Raw genomic sequence first — 19101 nt, forward strand, 5'->3', positions numbered from 1 at the left:
GAGTCCGGCTGGAGTTCCCGGCGGGCTCCCAAGGCTTGCGGATAGCAGCCTGTTCTGGGGGCTGGGGTCGGGGGAAGCTCGGGCTTCCCCTGCTCCAGCCCCGCACCTGGGGGGATTTTTTTTTCTTTATTCCCCCCCCCCAAAAAAAAACCTAGATGTGCCCTATGGGCCGTTGCGCCTTATAGGGTGAAAAATACGGTATGTGTTTTGCATGCAACATTTATTGTGATCATTGTAACACTGCAATGGGCAACTTGCATTATATCAGCAGATGTGGGGCGGGGATTGATTTTTTAGCACTGGGTCCCTGTATTGTGCAGTGCTTTAAAGGCTCCTGCCAACCAGCTGGTTGTTGTGTGCTTTTGTAGCTGCACAAAACAGTTTTGGTCAAGCCCTGCTCTTACTTGCATGATATCAGTGGGTAACCCTGGCTTCATAGGACGAATGTGGATGCCTGGCAGGCCAAGATTGGCCCATGGGCTAGAGCAGTGATGGCAAACCTTTTAGAGACAGTGCCCACACTGCAACCCCAAACTCACTTTTTTATCGCAAAGTGCCAACATGGCAATTTAATCTGTATATCTCTTTTTTTTTTTTGGCGTGTTTCACGTTTCTTCTTTATGACTGCTGTTGTAACAAATAATCCTTCATAATAGTTATTGCATTACATTTTTCATTAAATTATCTTTCCATTGATAAATAATTTTATGGTATAACTGCTTCTTTTTTAAAAAAAGTTTAGGGGTATTCTCATTTTGACTCAAGATAATCACGGGGGGGGGGGGGAATACAGTTCAGCTCAGGGAAGGTAAAGGTAAAGGGACCCCTGACCATTAGGTCCAGTTGTGACCGACTCTGGGGTTGCGGTGCTCATCTCACTTTATTGGCCGAGGTAGCTGGCGTACAGCTTCCGGGTCATGTGGCCAGCATGACTAAGCCGCTTCTGGTGAACCAAAGCAGCACACGGAAACGCCATTTACCTTCCCGCCGGAGCGGTACCTATTTATCTACTTGCACTTCATGCTTTCGAACTGCTAGGTTGGCAGGAGCAGGGACTGAGCAATGGGAGCTCACCCCGTTGCGGGGATTTGAACTGCCGACCTTCCATTAGGCAAGTCCTAGACTCTGTGGTTTAACCCACAGCGCCACCCGCGTCCCATATTGGGGAAAATAAATACAGTTGATTTCTTCTGTTAAATTCACAAAATGTTTAGGAGTATGCATACCCTTGCATCCCCACAGAAAAAAAGCACTGGTATTACTCCAAAACAAAGTGGTGTTATGAGCCATCAAACCTTGGAAATACGTTTTCCCAGAAGGTTACACAATTCTGGCCACTAGTGTACACTGGTGGGTTGTACTAAGAGCTACCCTCCCAATTTTTAATATGAGATAATAATGATTGCGTGCACACATACAAATACAGTGGATGTGAATGGGATCTGTTCCGTACCCCCGTTCGCATCCTGAGCAGAATGCAACCCACGTGCACGGGTCACGATTTGCCGCTTCTGCGCATGTGCGTGACGTCATTTTGAGCGTCTGCACATGTGCGAGCAGCAAAACCCATTACTTCTGGGTCGCCGCGGAACACAACCTGAAAACGCTCAACCTGAAGCTACTTTTACCCGAGGTATGACTGTAAATATAAATAAATAAACCTAGCCAGATGGACGGGGTATAAATAATTTATTATTATTATTATTAACCATTTCTTTGGCTGCTGTTTGATCGCAACCTCCATGAAATGAATTTTTCTGTTGGCTTCCACGGGAAAGCCCAGCGAACATGTAAACCCAGCAGCCCCTTCTTAGGTTGCTGTGTTTATATGCTTACTGACCTGGGAGTTAAGCCCTGCTGAACTCAAGGCGGCTTACTCCCGAATAGGAAAAACAGACTGGCAGGAGGCCCTTGCGTATCAAAAGTCAATGCCTACTCAGCCCCTTGCTTGCTTGCTCGCCATGCCCTGGTGCCGCAGCCTTTGGATGGCGCAAGAGCCCTCCTCCTCTCCTCCCCACCCCGGCACAGAAACTACAGTCCTGCTGTGGCGACAGCACGCGTGCCCACAGAGAGGGCTATGAGTGCCCTCTCTGGCACACATGCCATAGCTTTGCCAGCGCTGAGCTAGAGGTTCCCTTCCCTTACTCTAGAGTCGTGGTTTCTAAAATGGGGCACACGCCCCACAGGGGGGCAACTTGATTTTTAAGGGGAGCAATTGGAGAATGAAATGACCTTTTGGACTTCCTCCATGTGAATAGGAGTTTACTTTTTGAATAATAAGAGTTATATGTCATTTGGGGGCATCAGGATTTTAGAGGTGTCTAGGTGGAGCATGACCAAAAAAAGGTTGGCAAGGACTGTACTAGAGACACAAAAATTCCCCTCAGGAGCTGGTCTCTTGCCTCACCTTAGGGAACAGTATAACCATGTAAAAGGATGAAGTGCAAATGACCTTTTAACAAAATTTTAAATGAGTATCACAAACACAGGAAATGTCCCTATGGGAAATGTGATTATTCTGAAATAAAATGCAGAAGCAGAAACAACCCCTGAAAGTCAGTTGACAACTTGGTTATTGTTGAGATTGAGAAATTGAAAAGAAAATTCATTGGTGACACAATAAGATATTTATCAGTATGAAATCCTTTTCATAAAAAGGTCTTCTGTGACATTTGTCTTCCCTGCAAATGGTGATAAATGTTGGATTGAAAATAAATCATTAGAGTGTTGCTATAGCTAAGTGTGGGACACGGGTGGCGCTGTGGGTTAAACCACAGAGCCTCGGCGGTTCGAATCCCCGCGACGGGGTGAGCTCCCGTTGTTCGGTCCCAGCTCCTGCCAATCTAGCAGTTCGAAAGCACCCCAAAGTGCAAGTAGATAAATAGGGACCGCTCCCCAGCGAAAGGTAAACAGCGTTTCCGTGTGCTGCGCTGGTTCGCCAGTAGCGGCTTAGTCACGTAAGTGTAACTTGCTTTGAACTTTACAACTTCCCATGTGGGCTTGATGCTGACCTGCAACTTGTGAATGCGTAGTAAAGTGTTATGTGCACAGGGTCTTGTTTTGGTAGCATTTGTTTGTGGGTGTCTTATCAATGAATTGTCACAACATACTTTGATGATGTACTTTGCTCACAGGTCATTTGCCAGAAGACTTTTTCCTATTCAGTTTACAGGAAACAACCATAAGTTTGACACTTGCCCATGAAACATTAGCTCTTTGTATATATTGCCGCAGGTGGATTTTTAAAACATTCATACTTTTAGAGAAAACACTTATCCAAGTTACAGATAAATTCTTGCGGTTGCAAAACTGTTACATTAGTAACATATTTTAAAATGCAATAAAAAGAAAACATTTAAACTACCATTTGTATATTTTTTGATTATATTTGTAGGGGAGATCAACACACACATATTTTTATGTTAATTGGACTTACAACTAATATAAGCTGAAACACAAAATATTAGGTAAAGAAGCTTACAAATGTTACATTGGTCACTATGGAATTACCCATAGGGTTTTCTTCAAGCAGGACAGCTATGCCAACCACCGGTGTATACTTTACCATGTGTTGAGGCATTCCAAATTTTAACCTTTTGTCCTCTGCAAAGCCAAGAGTCTCCAGTGAAATGCAACAAGCAAAGTTTGTTTCTTTAGTTATGCTTTCAGCATTGTTTACATGATTTGTTGTTTCAAGGCCTAATGTGTTGGTGGTTCACTATTTACAGTGGTACCTCAGGTTAAGTACTTAATTTGTTCCGGAGGTCTGTTCTTAACCTGAAACTGTTCTTAACCTGAAGCACCACTTTAGCTAATGGGGCCTCCTGCTGCCGCCGCGCTGCCACAACACGATTTCTGTTGTCATCCTGAAGCAAAGTTCTTAACCCGAGGTAATATTTCTGGGTTAGCGGAGTCTGTAACCTGAAGCATATGTAACCCGAGGTACCACTGTACTACTGAATAAGTTTTACTAAGGCTTTTGCACATGAGAAACATTATATGAAATATTAACAGAATAAATAGTGTTTGGATTAAGAACACAATAGCTGCTTTAATGGATATTTAATGGATTTTTGCTTAGGAAGAAAATGACTCCATTAATGTATGCAGCCCGTGAAGGTCATCCTCAAGTTGTAACTCTTCTTGCTGCTCATGGATCAGAAATAAATGCCCAGGATGAACGTGGTTACACAGTAAGTGAGCTTTATTCTAAACAATAAGACGGGCTTTAATTATTTCTGAAATGTGCTTAATCTTGCATAATTCAGATTTTCTTTCAGCCCCCTTGTTCTCAATTTGTTTTTGGAGGAGGAGAAGGAAAAATACTTTACTAAAATGAGGGGGTGCCCCTGACACAATCAGATTATTTCACATACATTTAAGTTTTTTCTCAGTTATGAAGAGTTCACGTGTAGCCAAAGAAGGGATATACACATATAACATAAACCACATATAAATAGATTTTCTTACTTTGTTTCCTTTTCTGAAGTAATAAGCTTGCTTTTTTTTTTTTTTTGGACCCTGGCTTTCTCTTCAGCCCTGGAAACTCCATGCTGACACAAATGGTTGAGTGATGCATGTTCCCCCCCACACACACACCTTTACTTCAGAGTAAGGTGGGGGGAAATCATGCATCACTCAACCACTTCAGTCTATGGATTTCAGGAATTAAAACAGTTTCATTATGCAGATGCTGATGCTGGATTGGGGTGAATTATATAATCTAGCTGAAGAACAGTATAGTAAAATTCAGCTAATCTAGCTGAATTCTATGTAAGGAAGAACACATACTGGTGTGAATGTTAACTTTTGCAATCGCAGCTCTGCTCATGGAGTTGGACTTTCTCATCTCTTTTCCTGCCAGTTTCCTATGGCTCCTGAAAATCCATCCCATTTCAAGGATTGAAGACCCTCCAGAATAGCTTGAGGTGTGGTACAAGGGACTGTAGCTGGAAGGGGGAATCAGTCATGTTTGACTAAGAACTTGTACAGGACAACTCTAGATTCAAGCCACAGAGCTTTCACTTATTTGTTTGTTTGGAAGAGTAGAAGAGAACAAACAAACAAGCAGTATGTTAAGCTTGAATAGCAGGCAGGATTCAACCGAATGAGACATTGATTCAGTGGTAATTTAAGTTGCAATTGCTTTCCTTATCCAGTTTTAAAGTCTGTATTACCTAATAAAAACAACTTAATGGCTTGTTACAGGCATTAACGTGGGCAGCACGCCAAGGTCATAAAAAAGTAGTCTTCAAGTTGCTCGAATTGGGAGCTGATAAATCAATACAGACCAAAGATGGACTGACAGCAGGAGAGATTGCAAAGAGCAACAAGCATTCAGAGGTACTATTTTGTGTATGGTGTCAAGACTTGAGTTGAAATGCTTGTATTCATAGGTTGCTTAGCTACATTAGAGGCATAGTAAACATTAGAGCTGGTATAATAATTCAGTGATAAAAAGCCTTCTAGTCTGCAAAGAGTTAAAACTATTCATGTTGGTTCATACGCCACAAAGCCAGGAAGTTGGAAACCAAGGCTGATGCCTTAACATGTGTGCTCTGAGATCAGCAACAGTATTATGCAATATTGTACATTGTGGTTGCTTACGCCTTACTCTCTCTGGATCCACACATTTTCCTGGTCTTTCAGACACCATTCCAGATGGGGACCACGGGGTGCCAGGGGCTAACAGAAATTTCCCACCCCGCCATGATCCTGCATGTTGTTTGCTATTCTGAATTTGGAACGGCAACATGAAGAGATTCTACCACTGGGCATTCTGCAAGAAATCTAGGGTTGCTTTGTAACCTGAGATGCTGGGTGATAAAATATGCTGGGTGCTATGGTATTGCAATTGAAAATAATTGTCAAGTGGGAGGGTTAAACAGCCTCTTCCAGCACACAACTTTTGTTTGCTTCACATTGCACTTTCCCAACACTACTGAACAACAGAAAAAATGTGAGGGCTCATGTTTGTGAGCTCAGTTGTCTGCCTTGATGTTCTGTGTAAGTCCTTGTGGTTACCTTTTTCGGGGCAGAGGAAGGAGTGACATTGGTCTACAAATGCACTGACATGTAAGCAATGAATTAATTCCCACCTGTTCAGATTCAATATGTTCATCACCTCCACACTGCCAAAATTGCACCTTTTCTTGATACTTCTGTATCTATGCAATGGGATTATTTTCAAAACCTTTTCTTAGTTATATGTCCACATCACCTCACACTCAACATTCTGCGCTGCACTCTAGAATGTTACGACAGTTACATGCAGCAAATTTGAAAGTGAAGTTTATGTTGAGACTTGAGCTCCCTTCCCTTCAGTGTTCTGTCGGGCACACAGTCAGCATGCCCTCTTGTTGCCTCTCTTACTAAGTAAAGCTCTTATGATTTTCTGTTTAAAAAGATGGTTCGATTCTTAGGTTCATAGAATTGTAGAATTGGAAGGGACCTCAAACCTCTGCAATGCAGTATAATACAGGGTGCGTCTTTTAAAAGAGGCCCCTTGGAACATGTGTACTCTGTACCCACAGAGCCTCTTTTAAAGGACTCAGCCTATATAAAAGTGGCAAGGTTTGAACCATGCCCCTTTAATTTAATATTAGTATGGTGCAAGTAGTCATCCAGTGCACGTAGTTGCATTTCAGCAACATCATCTGTAAGACAGACCTTGCTAGTTCTTCTGCCTTCTGTTTTTTAAACATGCACGGCCACTTAGTAATAATTTATGAAATTGCTGTATATCTTCATTCAGATTCATGCTTGAGTAATATTTCTACCTGTGACAATCTGAATTTATTTCTACTGATGTGCTAATTTGGAAAAAGAAACTAGGGTCAACTGCCACAACACAACGAGGAACAAAATTTGAAGCTGAACATACTTGGAAGGATTAATACTGAAAACATACTGTACACACTTGATAGAAAAGTGACTTGCTCCATTTGAAGTAAAATAAGGCAGCCAAGGGACAGCACACATCATTGTCAGTAAAAAAGACTTAAGAGCAAGCAAAAGGAGATCAGGCATGGGGATGAGGGAAGAAGCAGTCACGGAGATCAGGCAGGTGGGCTGTGTGCAGATCAGGTGTGGGGATGAGGGAAGGAGCAGCCGCTGAGGTAGGATGGGTGAGGGGGGGAGAGGAGAGGAAGCGGACTCACCATTGCATGGTTTGGGTGGGAGGGGATGGGGGTGTGCATCAAGCCCGCTGTCAGCGGTGGCAGCCAACAAAGATGTACGTCCCCTGCTGACTGAAAAGAGCTGCTCCGTCTCAGTGCCAGGGGAAGGTAGTGCCATGGGGCCTTGAAGTGGGGGCAATCAGCTGCCCTGTTCTCTGTCAGTGTGAGGGGAAGGCAGCGCCTTGCATTAGCAGCCCTGTTATTACAGAGATCATTGTGTGATATCAGCGGCGCTTTGAAATCGGCTACCCTGTTCCCCTTCACATGAGGAGCGATACATTGCTGTTTATTGCCATGTCAAAATCATCATTGCGGTGTAAGTTCAAAACTGATTTTGGCTAATATATTGAAAAATTGCACAGCGCTAAAACACCATAAAATTTGTGATATTACCATGCAGAAATGGCAGAAATTTAGTTGGGGAGGCAAGGGATGGGACTGTTGACCCCCAGGTGCGTTCTGTGGACCCCCAGGAGTCCCCGGACCCCTAATTGGGAACCAATGGAGTCTAACATGATAGCGAAGTAGAAAATTTTCTGCATATTCTCACTATTTTATAGCTGAATTTCCAGTTGGACTAAACAGTGTAACAGACCTGTTAGTAGTAGTTACAGGTAGGTAGTCGTGTTGGTCTGCTGTAGTCGAAATAAAATAAAATAAAATAATTCCTTCCAGTAGCACTTTAGAGACACACTAAGTTAGTTATTGGCATGAGCTTTCGTATCTGAAGAGGTGTGCATGCACACAAAAGCTCATACCAATAACTAACTTAGTTGGCCTCTAAGGTGCTACTGGAAGGATTTTATTTATTTATTTATTTTGTTTAGTCCTATTAGTAAACATGAAAAACAATCTGTACCTTGATATAATATTAACAATTTGTTTTTAATTATTCTCTTAGCTTTTTAGCTTACTTTCATTGAGTAAACACCCTTTCCAAGAAAAATTCAACAACCTGACTAAAGAAGAGGCTATTCACAAACTTCTGAAAGCAGTTCCCAATACATTTAAAAGCCAGAAAACCAGGTAAAAAATAGCGAATGCTAATGTATTTAACTTTGAAAGTATTCTTCAATGAAAACTTTGTCCATTGGACAGTTTAAATACAGTACAGTGCACCGTTTAAACACTTAATTCAGTTCCCTTTAAAAGCACTTCCAATTTAAATAGATACTAAAATTAATGCTGCAGTCTGTTAGAGAGACGTTCCAGCAGTTGCATAACCATTTGTATGCCCATAAAATGTTTCAGGGTCATAGATGTACACTGTTGGTGGGATGGGTATCTTCGGCGGGGAGGGGGAGAGGAATGATTGATTTAAAGGGCAAGCTTGGCTCTACAAGATCCAAGGCCCCTTCATTCCCCCAACACCTTTCCCTCTCAAAAAGAACGAAAATTGTTGGAAACTGCATAGCTGTTGTCAATTGGGAGGGAAATATCGCGGGAAATTAGAATGTAGGTGATGGGAAACCACCCTAGCTGCTTTGAACTGACAGGGCATAGATTGCCAACATGGATTTTGTTTCTTCCGCTGTCCTCCCCAAGAGTGCTCTGCTAGTTGAACTTTTTTATCTGTAGGATACAGTAAGGTATTTGTGTTCACTCATTCCTTTGCCTCTAAGCAGCTATAAAAACCAGCTGATCAGGAAAATATTTTTATTCTTTTAGCAGAGATATGAATAATAACATGTATTTGCCTTTTAAAACTTCTGGTGTGATTAAAAAGACCCATTGCATGAAGGATGCGCAAATTAGCTATTGATAAGGGTTTTTTTTTGCCTCTGCATTATTATACTGGAACTGAATTTAAATCAATATTTTAAATCAATATTTGAAGCAGCAACAGAATAAGTGTCATTTTATTTCTGAGATTTGCTTCAGTTATTTATACTTTTATAATAATCAACCAATATATTTATAGTTCTTATTCAGCCTTTGGCGACCTGGAGGTGTTTTTACAAGGCCTTGAGCTTGAACATTTAACAGAGGTCCTGAAGGTAAGCTTTGAAAGCTTTGAAAACATTTATGGATAATGGCCTTGGATCTAATGGCGTCATGGGGCCACTGAATTGGGTACTGACTCCAGTTTGATTGTGAGGCAGGAGCAAGGAAAATCAGCGATTAGATTTTTGCTCCTGCTTGACCAAAGCAGTCACGTCAACTTTGGCTCTCATTCTTCCTACTTCTACTCAGGATAGTTTCTTGCATTTTATGAAAGCTATGAGATATGGGGTGGTGTCCAGTTGGGTTGTGTCTCCCTGACAGAAGGTACCAGTCAACAGAATGAAAAAGGAGGCAATTTTTGGCTATTTTCCCCACCCACTTGCTCCCTCTTCAGAGCAGGTTTGGGGTGGGGGAGAGTGAGAGGTTGCAAGGGGAGGAAGAAATGGCCAAAAAAGTCTTCCTCTCTGTTGTCCTATTTTGGAGAATGTGCATTTAGGCTTCAGTACTACACCCACTTGAGGCACATTGAACTTATGACTGAAAAGATACATTGTAGGATTGTGCAGAATATTAACCTAGATTTGTGCTTTATGTTTTATCTACTGTAAATATCCTTAAAAGGTTTTGATATTTTGTTGGGTTTATTGACCTAGGTGAGGGCATATGGGAGGTGGATTATTACATTCTGATTTACAGTGTTTCCTCAAATAAAATATTTTTGTTTCATACAGGAGGGAGAAATTGGTTTAAGGGAGCTTTTGACCATGGAAAACAAGGACTTTACACAGGTTGGCTTAATGCAGATGTTCCTAATTTTTCACATCACACAACATTTTTAATATTGATGTACATTTTAATTTGTGAGAATAGTGATGGTGCAGAAACTGCCTTCTTGTCTGATGGACCCACTATTGGTCTCATCTACACAATCTGCTGGAGCCTGTCTTCCCATGTAGGGGGAATTCCTAACTCACCTAGGGTTTGAGACCCATCAGCTTCCCTCATTTGGTTTAGCTGGCTAGTTGAAGCAGCTTCAGGGGTGTGGCTGCTGTCGCATGTTGACAGCTTGTAGGAGCCACAGGTGAGAGCTGAGTGCACGGTAGGGACCAAAGCTACCCCAGAAGGAGAACGATGTGGTCCCCCCCACTAGAGGTACTACCCTTCCCCTTATACCCCATACACCCCAAGGGAAGTGGGGGCATATGAGGCTTGTCAGCCTGGGAAGCTAGCCCATCCAGGAGAAGGAGAACTCTGATCCTAAACCTCCACTGTCTTGTGTGATACCTTTGGGTTTAGAAAAAGACTAAGGAGTAAACCCTACCCAAATCTGTAGTGGAGTCCCTAAGAAGGTTGGATGGTATCTTATATGCTTCTTTCTGGCAACTCCTGCAGCCAAGCTGGTGCTTTCCTTTGGACCACATCAGCAAGGCTAGTAGGAAGGTCATTGCCTGGGCAGCCCAGGACCTCCATACACACTGCCTAGGCTTGCACCCCAGGAGGTCACTTCAGTGCTGCTAATGCAACCGTTTGACCTCACCCCCTCCATTGTCTCTCGGGGCAGATGGACGCCAACATCAAATGTGATGGCATTTGTGCAAGGAGGTACTTTGAATTCTTTTTTGGTGTTCCCTTCAGGGAAGAGATCACCTTCTCTACATGGTGTAACATAAATCAGTACAGTGGTACCTCGGGTTACATATGCTTCAGGTTACATACGCTTCAGGTTACAGACTCCGCTAACCCAGAAATATTACCTTGGGTTAAGAACTTTGCTTCAGGATGAGAACAGAAATTGTGCTCCAGCAGCGTGGCAGCAGCAGGAGGCCCCATTAGCTAAAGTGGTGCTTCAGGTTAAGAACAGTTTCAGGTTAAGAACGGACCTCCGGAACGAATTAAGTACTTAACCCGAGGTACCACTGTATTAGCTCATAACCATGTGTTTAAGTGTTCATTTTTAAACAATTTTATAACTACAAGGTTATAAAGCTCTCTGTTAATTGTTTGGAAATAATATGAGCTGAATGGTGAATATGAATTCAATCAAGGAATTTCAGGTGTTACCTGGAAAAGAGGCTTATGGAGCACTCCAACCCACCATTGACAAGTTTGGTGTGGAGTGGTTGGATTAGTCAGACACTAATGTCACTGCAAATGCAGAGCTTGCCTTCTGCCTGCCAAACGTACAAGGGGGTAGAAGTGCTGTAGGTAGGATCCTCAGCAGCAGAAAGCCCCCACATAGGGTGTTCCAGGGGGAGTGGTTAGACCAGTCCTGCTGTTACATCGTGTGACTTCATCAGGGCTAATGTGGGCCCGAATGCTGTACCAGCCGCAGGCATGCCCACCTACTCACTATGGCCTCTGGACACAGCAGGGCTGCAGGTGCATTGGTCCTGTCTCCGGCCAGCCAAATCCACCAACCAGGCACAAAGAGGGTTTGGATTGCAGTGCCTTTTACGAAAATATCCCCCCCCCCCCCCCATCAAATCACTTCATCAAAAGACCAAGCAAATGCTTCCTGTTTTGTGTAGTAGTTCAGTTTTTTCTTTGGAAATTAGTTGAAGTTTTAACTTACAGCTTTAAATTACAAATAAATACATTGGAAGATATGGATTTGCCCTATATGTATAATATTTATTGAACCTAGCTTGGTGAGATTGTAGTACAGTTAGAGGATGCTCAGCCCTAAGATGCTGAAACTTGTCTTCCATGATGTAGCCTTCATGGACTTAATACCAAGCTTTTTGAGTTTTTAAAATCCTCTTTTATTCTAAGTTTCTCTGTTTAGATGTTTTGATTTTATTTATTTTTTTGTTTTAGCTTGGAATTACAAATGCCAGAGATCAGCAGAAAATCTTAGGTGCTGTTAAAGAAGTGCAGATAGAAAAAGTAAAGTTGGAAGAGTTGTCCAGTGTGGTGAATTTGGAACTCAGGTAAAGCAGTTTGATGGAAATACAAACACGCACACTCTTTCATAGTAGTACAGGCGACAAGCGTGTGTTGTGTTCCAAAACCCTGCTGAAACCCTAAGTGAAAATTGCGTAAGTGGGGAGCACTCTCTGAACACCCTTTAAATGCCCTCTGTGTAGCATTCTCTCCAATTCAGATAATAAATACCGTACAAAAAATACCGTACAATTCCACAACTGGAATTGAAGCTCTGGGGCCAGCAGGAGGCTGGAGGACATGCGGGAAAGCGATTGCTGCTGCTGTGATACCCCACACACCAGCTGTTATTGGGGAGGCTGTGCAGCCTAAACAAAGCCTCACTGCGCCTCCAGTCTCTTCTCTGCCCTCACTGAAGTCCTCTTCAGACTCTGGAGAGGGTCTCCTTGCGAGCCATCTTTAGCTCTCTCCCTCCATTTCTTGGTGTGGATTACATTATTTAATTCTTTCCCAGCACTGCGCATATGTTCAGTCACACACACGGGTGTGTGTGTGCCTGTAGTTGATTGGTTTTATTTGTCTGTGGCACCATGGCCATTATAAAACATACTGCTGGGACAAATAACTACAGATGAGTGGTGAATCTAAACTCCTGCTGGGACAGACACAAGGTGAGCGAAATATAGGTGGGTGGAAACATATCAGAATCCCTGCTGTGGGTGTGGGAAATGTAATATTACAGCCCCCAGATTTGTACAGTTGTAAAGTTCCCCAGCGGCAGCCATAGAATGATGAGTTTGGTTATATATTTATTCCTCATTTTAAGAGCAAGTCTACTGTTTGCATACCTGCTTCACCTTACTTCCGTTTTTAAAATTACTACGTGTTAGAGCAGGGTTGAGGAGCCTCAGGCCCAGCAACTCTGTCCAGCCCTCAGGATTCTCTCTTTGGGAAGAGGCTGTGCCCATCTGGTTACCTTCCCTTTGCTCAGGCCATGTCCCTAACCAGCCTTGCTATGATCCCACCTCATGTGCTTTTTTTAAAATAAGTTTTTATTGATTTTCTTTTCTATCATTACAAACACCTCATGTGCTTTTTGGCTGGCTAGAATGCATCCTTGAACTGTGAGAGATGTGTGGGTTTAGGATGCAGAGGGTTTTTTATGTGTATGGAAACCTCTGGCTTGTGTGGCTAAAATATAACCTACTTGTCAGGGGCTCAGGAGCAGAGGCACAGGAGAGGGAGGAAATGGAGAGCGAGGGGGAGGAATCCGAGGGGAGCGTAGGCGATGACAGTGGTCCGAGGGATTCCCTTAGTCTCTCCAGCGAATCGGAAGATTCATAGAAGGGGGCGCCCATGGCCAGGGCAAGGGGGGTGCCTAGGGGGACACCCCAGGAAGAAGGGGCCAGAGGGGACTCAGAGAGCAGCAGTTGGAAATCAGGACCAGCTTCCCCACCAGAGCGCAGTGGGGGGGAGGAGTCCCAGGTATCGGGATCAGGCTGCTCACCACCAGCGAGAGGAGATGAGTCAGGATTGACCACGCCTCCATCGGAGAGCGCGGAAACGGTCGAGAGGAAGGTTGGAGGCTGGGCGCGCGCGCCAAGTTCAAATGTACAGGCGAGCGGCACAGCAGGTAGCCCGGATAGGGAACCAGGTCCTAAAGCCCGCCGGAAGGAGGGACAAGAGTCAGGGGGGTCAGCGTCAGAAGAGTCCAGAAAGGAGGAGACCCCGGGGGGCAGAAGGACCCAGAGGAGGAAAGAACAACGGAAGAGGTGGAGTAAGGCTAGAGTCTTAAACTGGTGTACAGGGGGCAGAGACTCAGACGGAGCTTCGCCGGTCTAGGGTCTAGACGTAGAGCTGCACGCTGCGGCTTGTAAATGGAAACTGAACTTCAATAAAGACTTTTGTACATTACCACCGGCTGGCGTTGGTCCTCTGTGAGCTGGGACCTAGAGGCAGCTCTGACACTACTGTACAGAGGGTAAGAGTTCTGCCCACTCTTTGCCTCTGGCTATACCCACTGCCGGCATGTGGCCCTCTAGAGGCACCTATGAGGGAGTGTAGTCCTTGGGCTAAAAAGTGTTCCCCACCCCTGAAATAGAGTATTAACTGTTTCTGTATAACTGAGTATGTAACTATTGTCTCACTTCATTTTTACAGTGGTGACGAGTTTCTTTCTTTCCTTGTGAAGCTAAACAAACAGTGTATGCACCTTACAGCTGCTGTGCAAAGTGCGGTTAATCAGTTCCCTACAGATGCTCACAAGGTGAGCATATGGTACTGTTAATATTTTTTTTATATAAAATAGCAAACATATGCTTACAGTATATGTGACCAAAATGGGTCTATAATATATTGAAGGTCCACTTTAGATTTAAACCTGACATACCGTATTTTTCGCACCATAGGGCGCACCGGACCATAGGGCGCACCCATTTTTTGGGGGGGAAATAAAGGGGAAAAAATTATTTCCCCCCCCCCAGGCGCGGGGCTGGGGCGGGGGAAGCTCGAGCTTCCCCCGACCCCAGCCCGCAAACAGGCAGCTCTCTGCAAGCCGTGGGAGCACTCCCGCTGCTTGTGGAGAGGTCCGCGAAGCCTGGGCGCGCTGAGCTCAGCGCGCGCAGGCTTCGCCATGCTGGCAACTGTCCGCAAGGAGCCGGAGTGGTCCCGCTCCTTGCGAAGAGGTCCGCGAAGCCTGGAGAGCTTCAGCGAAAGCCTGCATTCGCACCATAGGACGCACACACATTTCCCCTTCATTTTTGGAGGGGAAAAAGTGCGTCCTATGGTGCGAAAAATACGGTAATTATAGTCCTCTTTAAACAAGCCCACTTCTGTTTAAAGCAATGAAACACAGTTAGAGAAGCAACTTTCTCTTTTTATGTTTGGTGTTGGAGGTATCCCGCAGTGGGTCAATGCCCTTTCATCTAGCCCATAATACAAAGTTCTAATACTTAACTCCAAGAGTCGCAGCGCTCGTTGGATCAGCACACTTACTGTACTTGACTCATCCTAGTTAAAGAGCTTCACCTACTGCTTGGCTTCCATTCTCACTTTAAATTATTCCTTAGAGGAGCCAGCATGCTAAACCAACCCATATAACAGCTTTCCCTTACTGGAATCTGCATAGTCATTTGAACAGCTGAGGACTCTACTACTGAGACTCATATCCCGAAAGATAGGGTTCCTGGTGGCCATCAAATCAGCCAGAAGGGTATTGGAATTCACCTTTCCCAGCTATGCGACTGAACTCTTCTTTTATCTCCTAGATCAGGCATCCCCAACCTGCGGCCCTCTAGATGTTTTGGCCTACAACTCCCATGATCCCTAGCTAACAGGAGCAGTGGTCTGGGATGGTGGGAATTGTAGTCCAAAACATCTGGAGGGCCGAAGGTTGGGGATGCCTGTCCTAGATAAAGGCCCTATTTCATAGGTTACAGAAGTTAAGCTCCTGTTCCAAGTCTTCCCATCCCTCTGAACAGGCTAGACTTGTATAGAGGGCGTATTAAACGTATCGTTTGTTTCAGATACTGCAACCTTACATATTTTCACCCCAAATCCCTAAGAGAAAAGAGTTGCCCATACATAACACCTGCCAACACTGCTACATATCATAGCTCACTTCTCCAGAGCAACAGGGACACCTGCAGCTCTTTCCGCAATCACCTCTGTCAGAGGTATGTCAGCCCACCACAATGGTTCACAGCTAGTACATTTAGTGAGCAATACAAAATACTGTAGACTACACCATAGCAGACTTTGGGAGGAGAGTGCTCCAGCATGTTCTCCCAACTTCCTAAATCAGCTGCTTCCCCCTTAGAATGCAGCTAGGAATCAACCAAATGATTAATATCTCCTATGACAAACATAGAATGGAGCATTGGCTACACACCAAGATGGTTCTTTCTGGTTTGACATATGGAAGTATCCAAGATTAGTCTATGTTCTCAGTGGCTGATATAAACAAAACACGACACTGGTATTGGGCCTAACCTGGCACTACTTTTAACACATTCATAGGGCCAGCATTGATTTACCCATTGCAGTTTGCAGCATCAGACTTCTTTTGAGGGTCACTTGATTCCTTGTTTTCCTGAGCCAGTGCAAATATATTAATCCATACTAAGTCATTGCTGGAATACCTCTGTACACATCAGAGAACTCTTGTAGGGCATAACCAATTTTCCATTCCATATTTGTTCAAATAATTGTTGATTTACTGTTTTGCCATTATAACAGACAGATGGTATTAAGATATGTTCGCAACGATACCAGTAAACGCCCCCCCCCCCGAAAACCATCTAACAAAAAACATGCTTTGTGTAGCTGATCAGAATTGAGTTTAGTGGTGTTGTAAAAATGCTGCTCTAGTTGTGTATAAACTACATTTCAGATAAGTAATGTTATATTTCTTGTTAGTTGGTTCTTGAATGGAGTCCACCTCAGAAGCTTGCTAATGTTTGTGGAAAGCTTGTTTCCAGTGCTGAGGATCTGACTGGAGAAGCTACCAAACTGAAAAGCCTCATGGAAAAGGTATGGATGTTGTAAGACACATAATGCATTCAAAACCATTACCAAAATATGGGCAACTTTTCTAGTACATGTTGATTCATGCAGTGTGATAAACCATAAGATTGCCCTTGAATAGTATATTTGAATTGTAGATTAAATGTTTGTCAATCCCAATCATCAATATGGGGGGGAATAGTGGAAAGGGATAGAAATGAGGATCATTATTAAATATAATCGGCTTATTTTGAAATCTGGAAGTTTCACAAACCTGTGCTCTGAATTGCTGGAGGGCTGCTCATAGCAAAAGTCCATTATTGTATAGATCCTGTTGTGTGCCTTGAATTGATAATTTGGTTTATATTTGATAGGTCCCTTAAAGCACAAATTGTTAATTACGTGAGGGTTTAATCAGCAAAATTTTAATGCTGTTTGGAGGGGGGACTTTTGGAAGCTTTCTCTTTCGGTTTTAGTTCATTTTGGTTTGTCCTGCTATTGGTTGTGACAAATTGCCTATTAGTGTTTAAACTCAAATTTCCAACAAGCCAAAACATGATTCCTGAAGCAAGTTGGTGTGTTGGTGGGTAGAAGTGGAAGCATGTGGAAGTTGGAAGTTAAGTGCATCTTCTTACCTGCCAGGTTGTTTGTTTTTTCCATTTGAGAATTGAGACTGAGAAAGTTGTTCCTATGGCTCCAGTATCTGCAGAGCGAACTTAAAACCATCTAAAGAGCAGATGGAACTGCATTAGCATGATAGTAGTTTAGATGGCATGGCTGCCCGACTATGAGTGGACAGATCCCACAAGAAGGGAAGAAATAGTCTGGTTACTGAGTAGACTCTGGCATTTGCCTGGACTCTGGCATTTTGTGTATTGTATGTTTGCTTATTCTCTCTTGGTTGTTTGTAATTATTTAATTTGCCATAATTATCGGAGGTGATTTTGTTTTACTGTTTTGTTATCAAATAGCAACAAGTGAAAATGGTTTGTGAAGTTTTGTTAATTCGTTTTTAGTTGCACTTTGAATTGTTACATAATGGCAAGGCTGTAATTTTGCCGTTACTACGGGTTGTAAATTTCTGAGTACAGCAGAGCTTTCCAAACTTTTCATGTTGGTGACACACTTTTTAGACGTGCATCATTTCGCAGCACAGTTTTACTAGCAAATTGGAGGTTAAACTAACCCTTCCAGCCCTGGGAGCAGCGTGGGACACACCTACACACTGCAACTGACATACTAATGTGTCGTGACACAGTTTGGAAAGCTCTGGAGTACAGTAATGTAGGAATACAATATTCAAATAAAAAAATGAATTGGTTGTAACCACAATTCTGGGTCCAAACAACATAGCAAACTGGAGCAAGCGAGACCCAAGAGTAAAAGTCAAGAGTAATCTTCTGGCTGCTCAAGGGAGGGGAACACCCAAACCCAAGGCTCACTGCATCTTGGGTTTGTTGCAGTAAGTTATTGTTTAGATTTGAGAGCAGCCTCTGCATATATATGCATTGCTATTGTTTAAACCACATTCTTAGAAGTATAAATATCTAAATTTAAAGTATAGTGTACTGTGGTGTAGACATCTAACATTCTCTTTTCACCCAACTCCATGTATTTTATCAGCTGCATGATGGACAGAAAGATGATCCTTGCCGAATACAACCTTGGGTGGAAAAACGCTGGTGGAAGAAGCCTTTTGTTCAAATAGTAGCAGTAACCTTGGTTGGGTCTGGTTGTGCCATCTTTATCATGAAGTTAACTTTAAGGAAGAGCTGAGCTGGGAGTCATACATAAAACAACTTTTAAATATACTTTCCAACATCTTGAATTACGGCTAAATCTGTTATTTGTATTAACTTTCATGGTTTCAGGAGTGTCAGTTTTATAATAGTAAAAGCATTGTAATTTCCATATATTTGCTTCATTGTTTTTTTTTTAAATTATAGACTCTCTTCTCCTTGGCTCAATTTCTGTCTCCTTTTCAGATACCAATCAGGAAACTATGCTCTTCTTTATTGCCAGTTTATAGCATATTCTCCTTCACAGGACAGCCAGAGATGTGCGGCAAGGGCTTCCCTTAACAGGGATAGATAACCTGCTGGCTGCAAGCAACTGATATTTCTCCTCCTATTTTGTGAATGATGAGAGAGACTGTTGTTGCTTTGGCCACCAGGCAGTCAGTTCAGTGAGGAGTTCTCAAAGGGGGGAGTTTCCCAACTGGTCCCCATATCATGGGTGCTGGCTGGCATTATAGGAGATCCCTTCAAAGCAGGTTGCAGCTATGTTGGGTGGAGTTGCTGGAACTCCCATGCACAATTTCTGTGTTTTCTCTTGCTGAGGGACATTATAACAGACTCTGTTATTAATTATTTAATTTGCTGTAATTTTCGGAGGTGATTTTGTTTTATTGTTTTGTTATCAAGTAGCAACATGTGAAATGGTTTGTGAAGTTTTGTTAATTTGTTTTTAGTTGTACTTTGAATTGTTACATAATGGCAAGGCTGTAATTCTGCCATTACTATGGGTTGTAAATTTCTGAGTACAGCAGAGCTTTCCAAACTTTTCATGTTGGTGACACACTTTTTAGACGTGC

General features: G+C 43.1%; 1 protein-coding gene across 2 annotated transcripts in view; it reads left to right on the top strand.

The window, feature by feature from the left end:
* Positions 1-18421, top strand: part of ASZ1 (ankyrin repeat, SAM and basic leucine zipper domain containing 1) — a 37493-nt gene extending 19072 nt beyond the window's left edge. Inside the window, exons 5-13 of one of the 2 annotated variants that reach the window (XM_081928990.1) lie at positions 4082-4193; positions 5209-5343; positions 8080-8204; positions 9100-9175; positions 9854-9910; positions 11940-12052; positions 14166-14282; positions 16422-16535; positions 18132-18265. In XM_081928990.1, coding sequence (XP_081785116.1) covers positions 4082-4193; positions 5209-5343; positions 8080-8204; positions 9100-9175; positions 9854-9910; positions 11940-12052; positions 14166-14282; positions 16422-16497 — 811 coding nt within the window. In that variant the 3' untranslated portion in view covers positions 16498-16535; positions 18132-18265. Of the gene's footprint in view, positions 1-4081; positions 4194-5208; positions 5344-8079; positions 8205-9099; positions 9176-9853; positions 9911-11939; positions 12053-14165; positions 14283-16421; positions 16536-18131 lie in introns of both variants that reach the window. The other variant, XM_081928989.1, reaches the window with a different exon arrangement.
* The last annotated feature ends 680 nt before the right edge of the window (positions 18422-19101 follow it).

The sequence above is a fragment of the Podarcis melisellensis genome (assembly GCF_964234715.1).
Source record: "Podarcis melisellensis genome assembly, chromosome: 10".
Lineage (NCBI taxonomy): Eukaryota > Metazoa > Chordata > Lepidosauria > Squamata > Lacertidae > Podarcis > Podarcis melisellensis.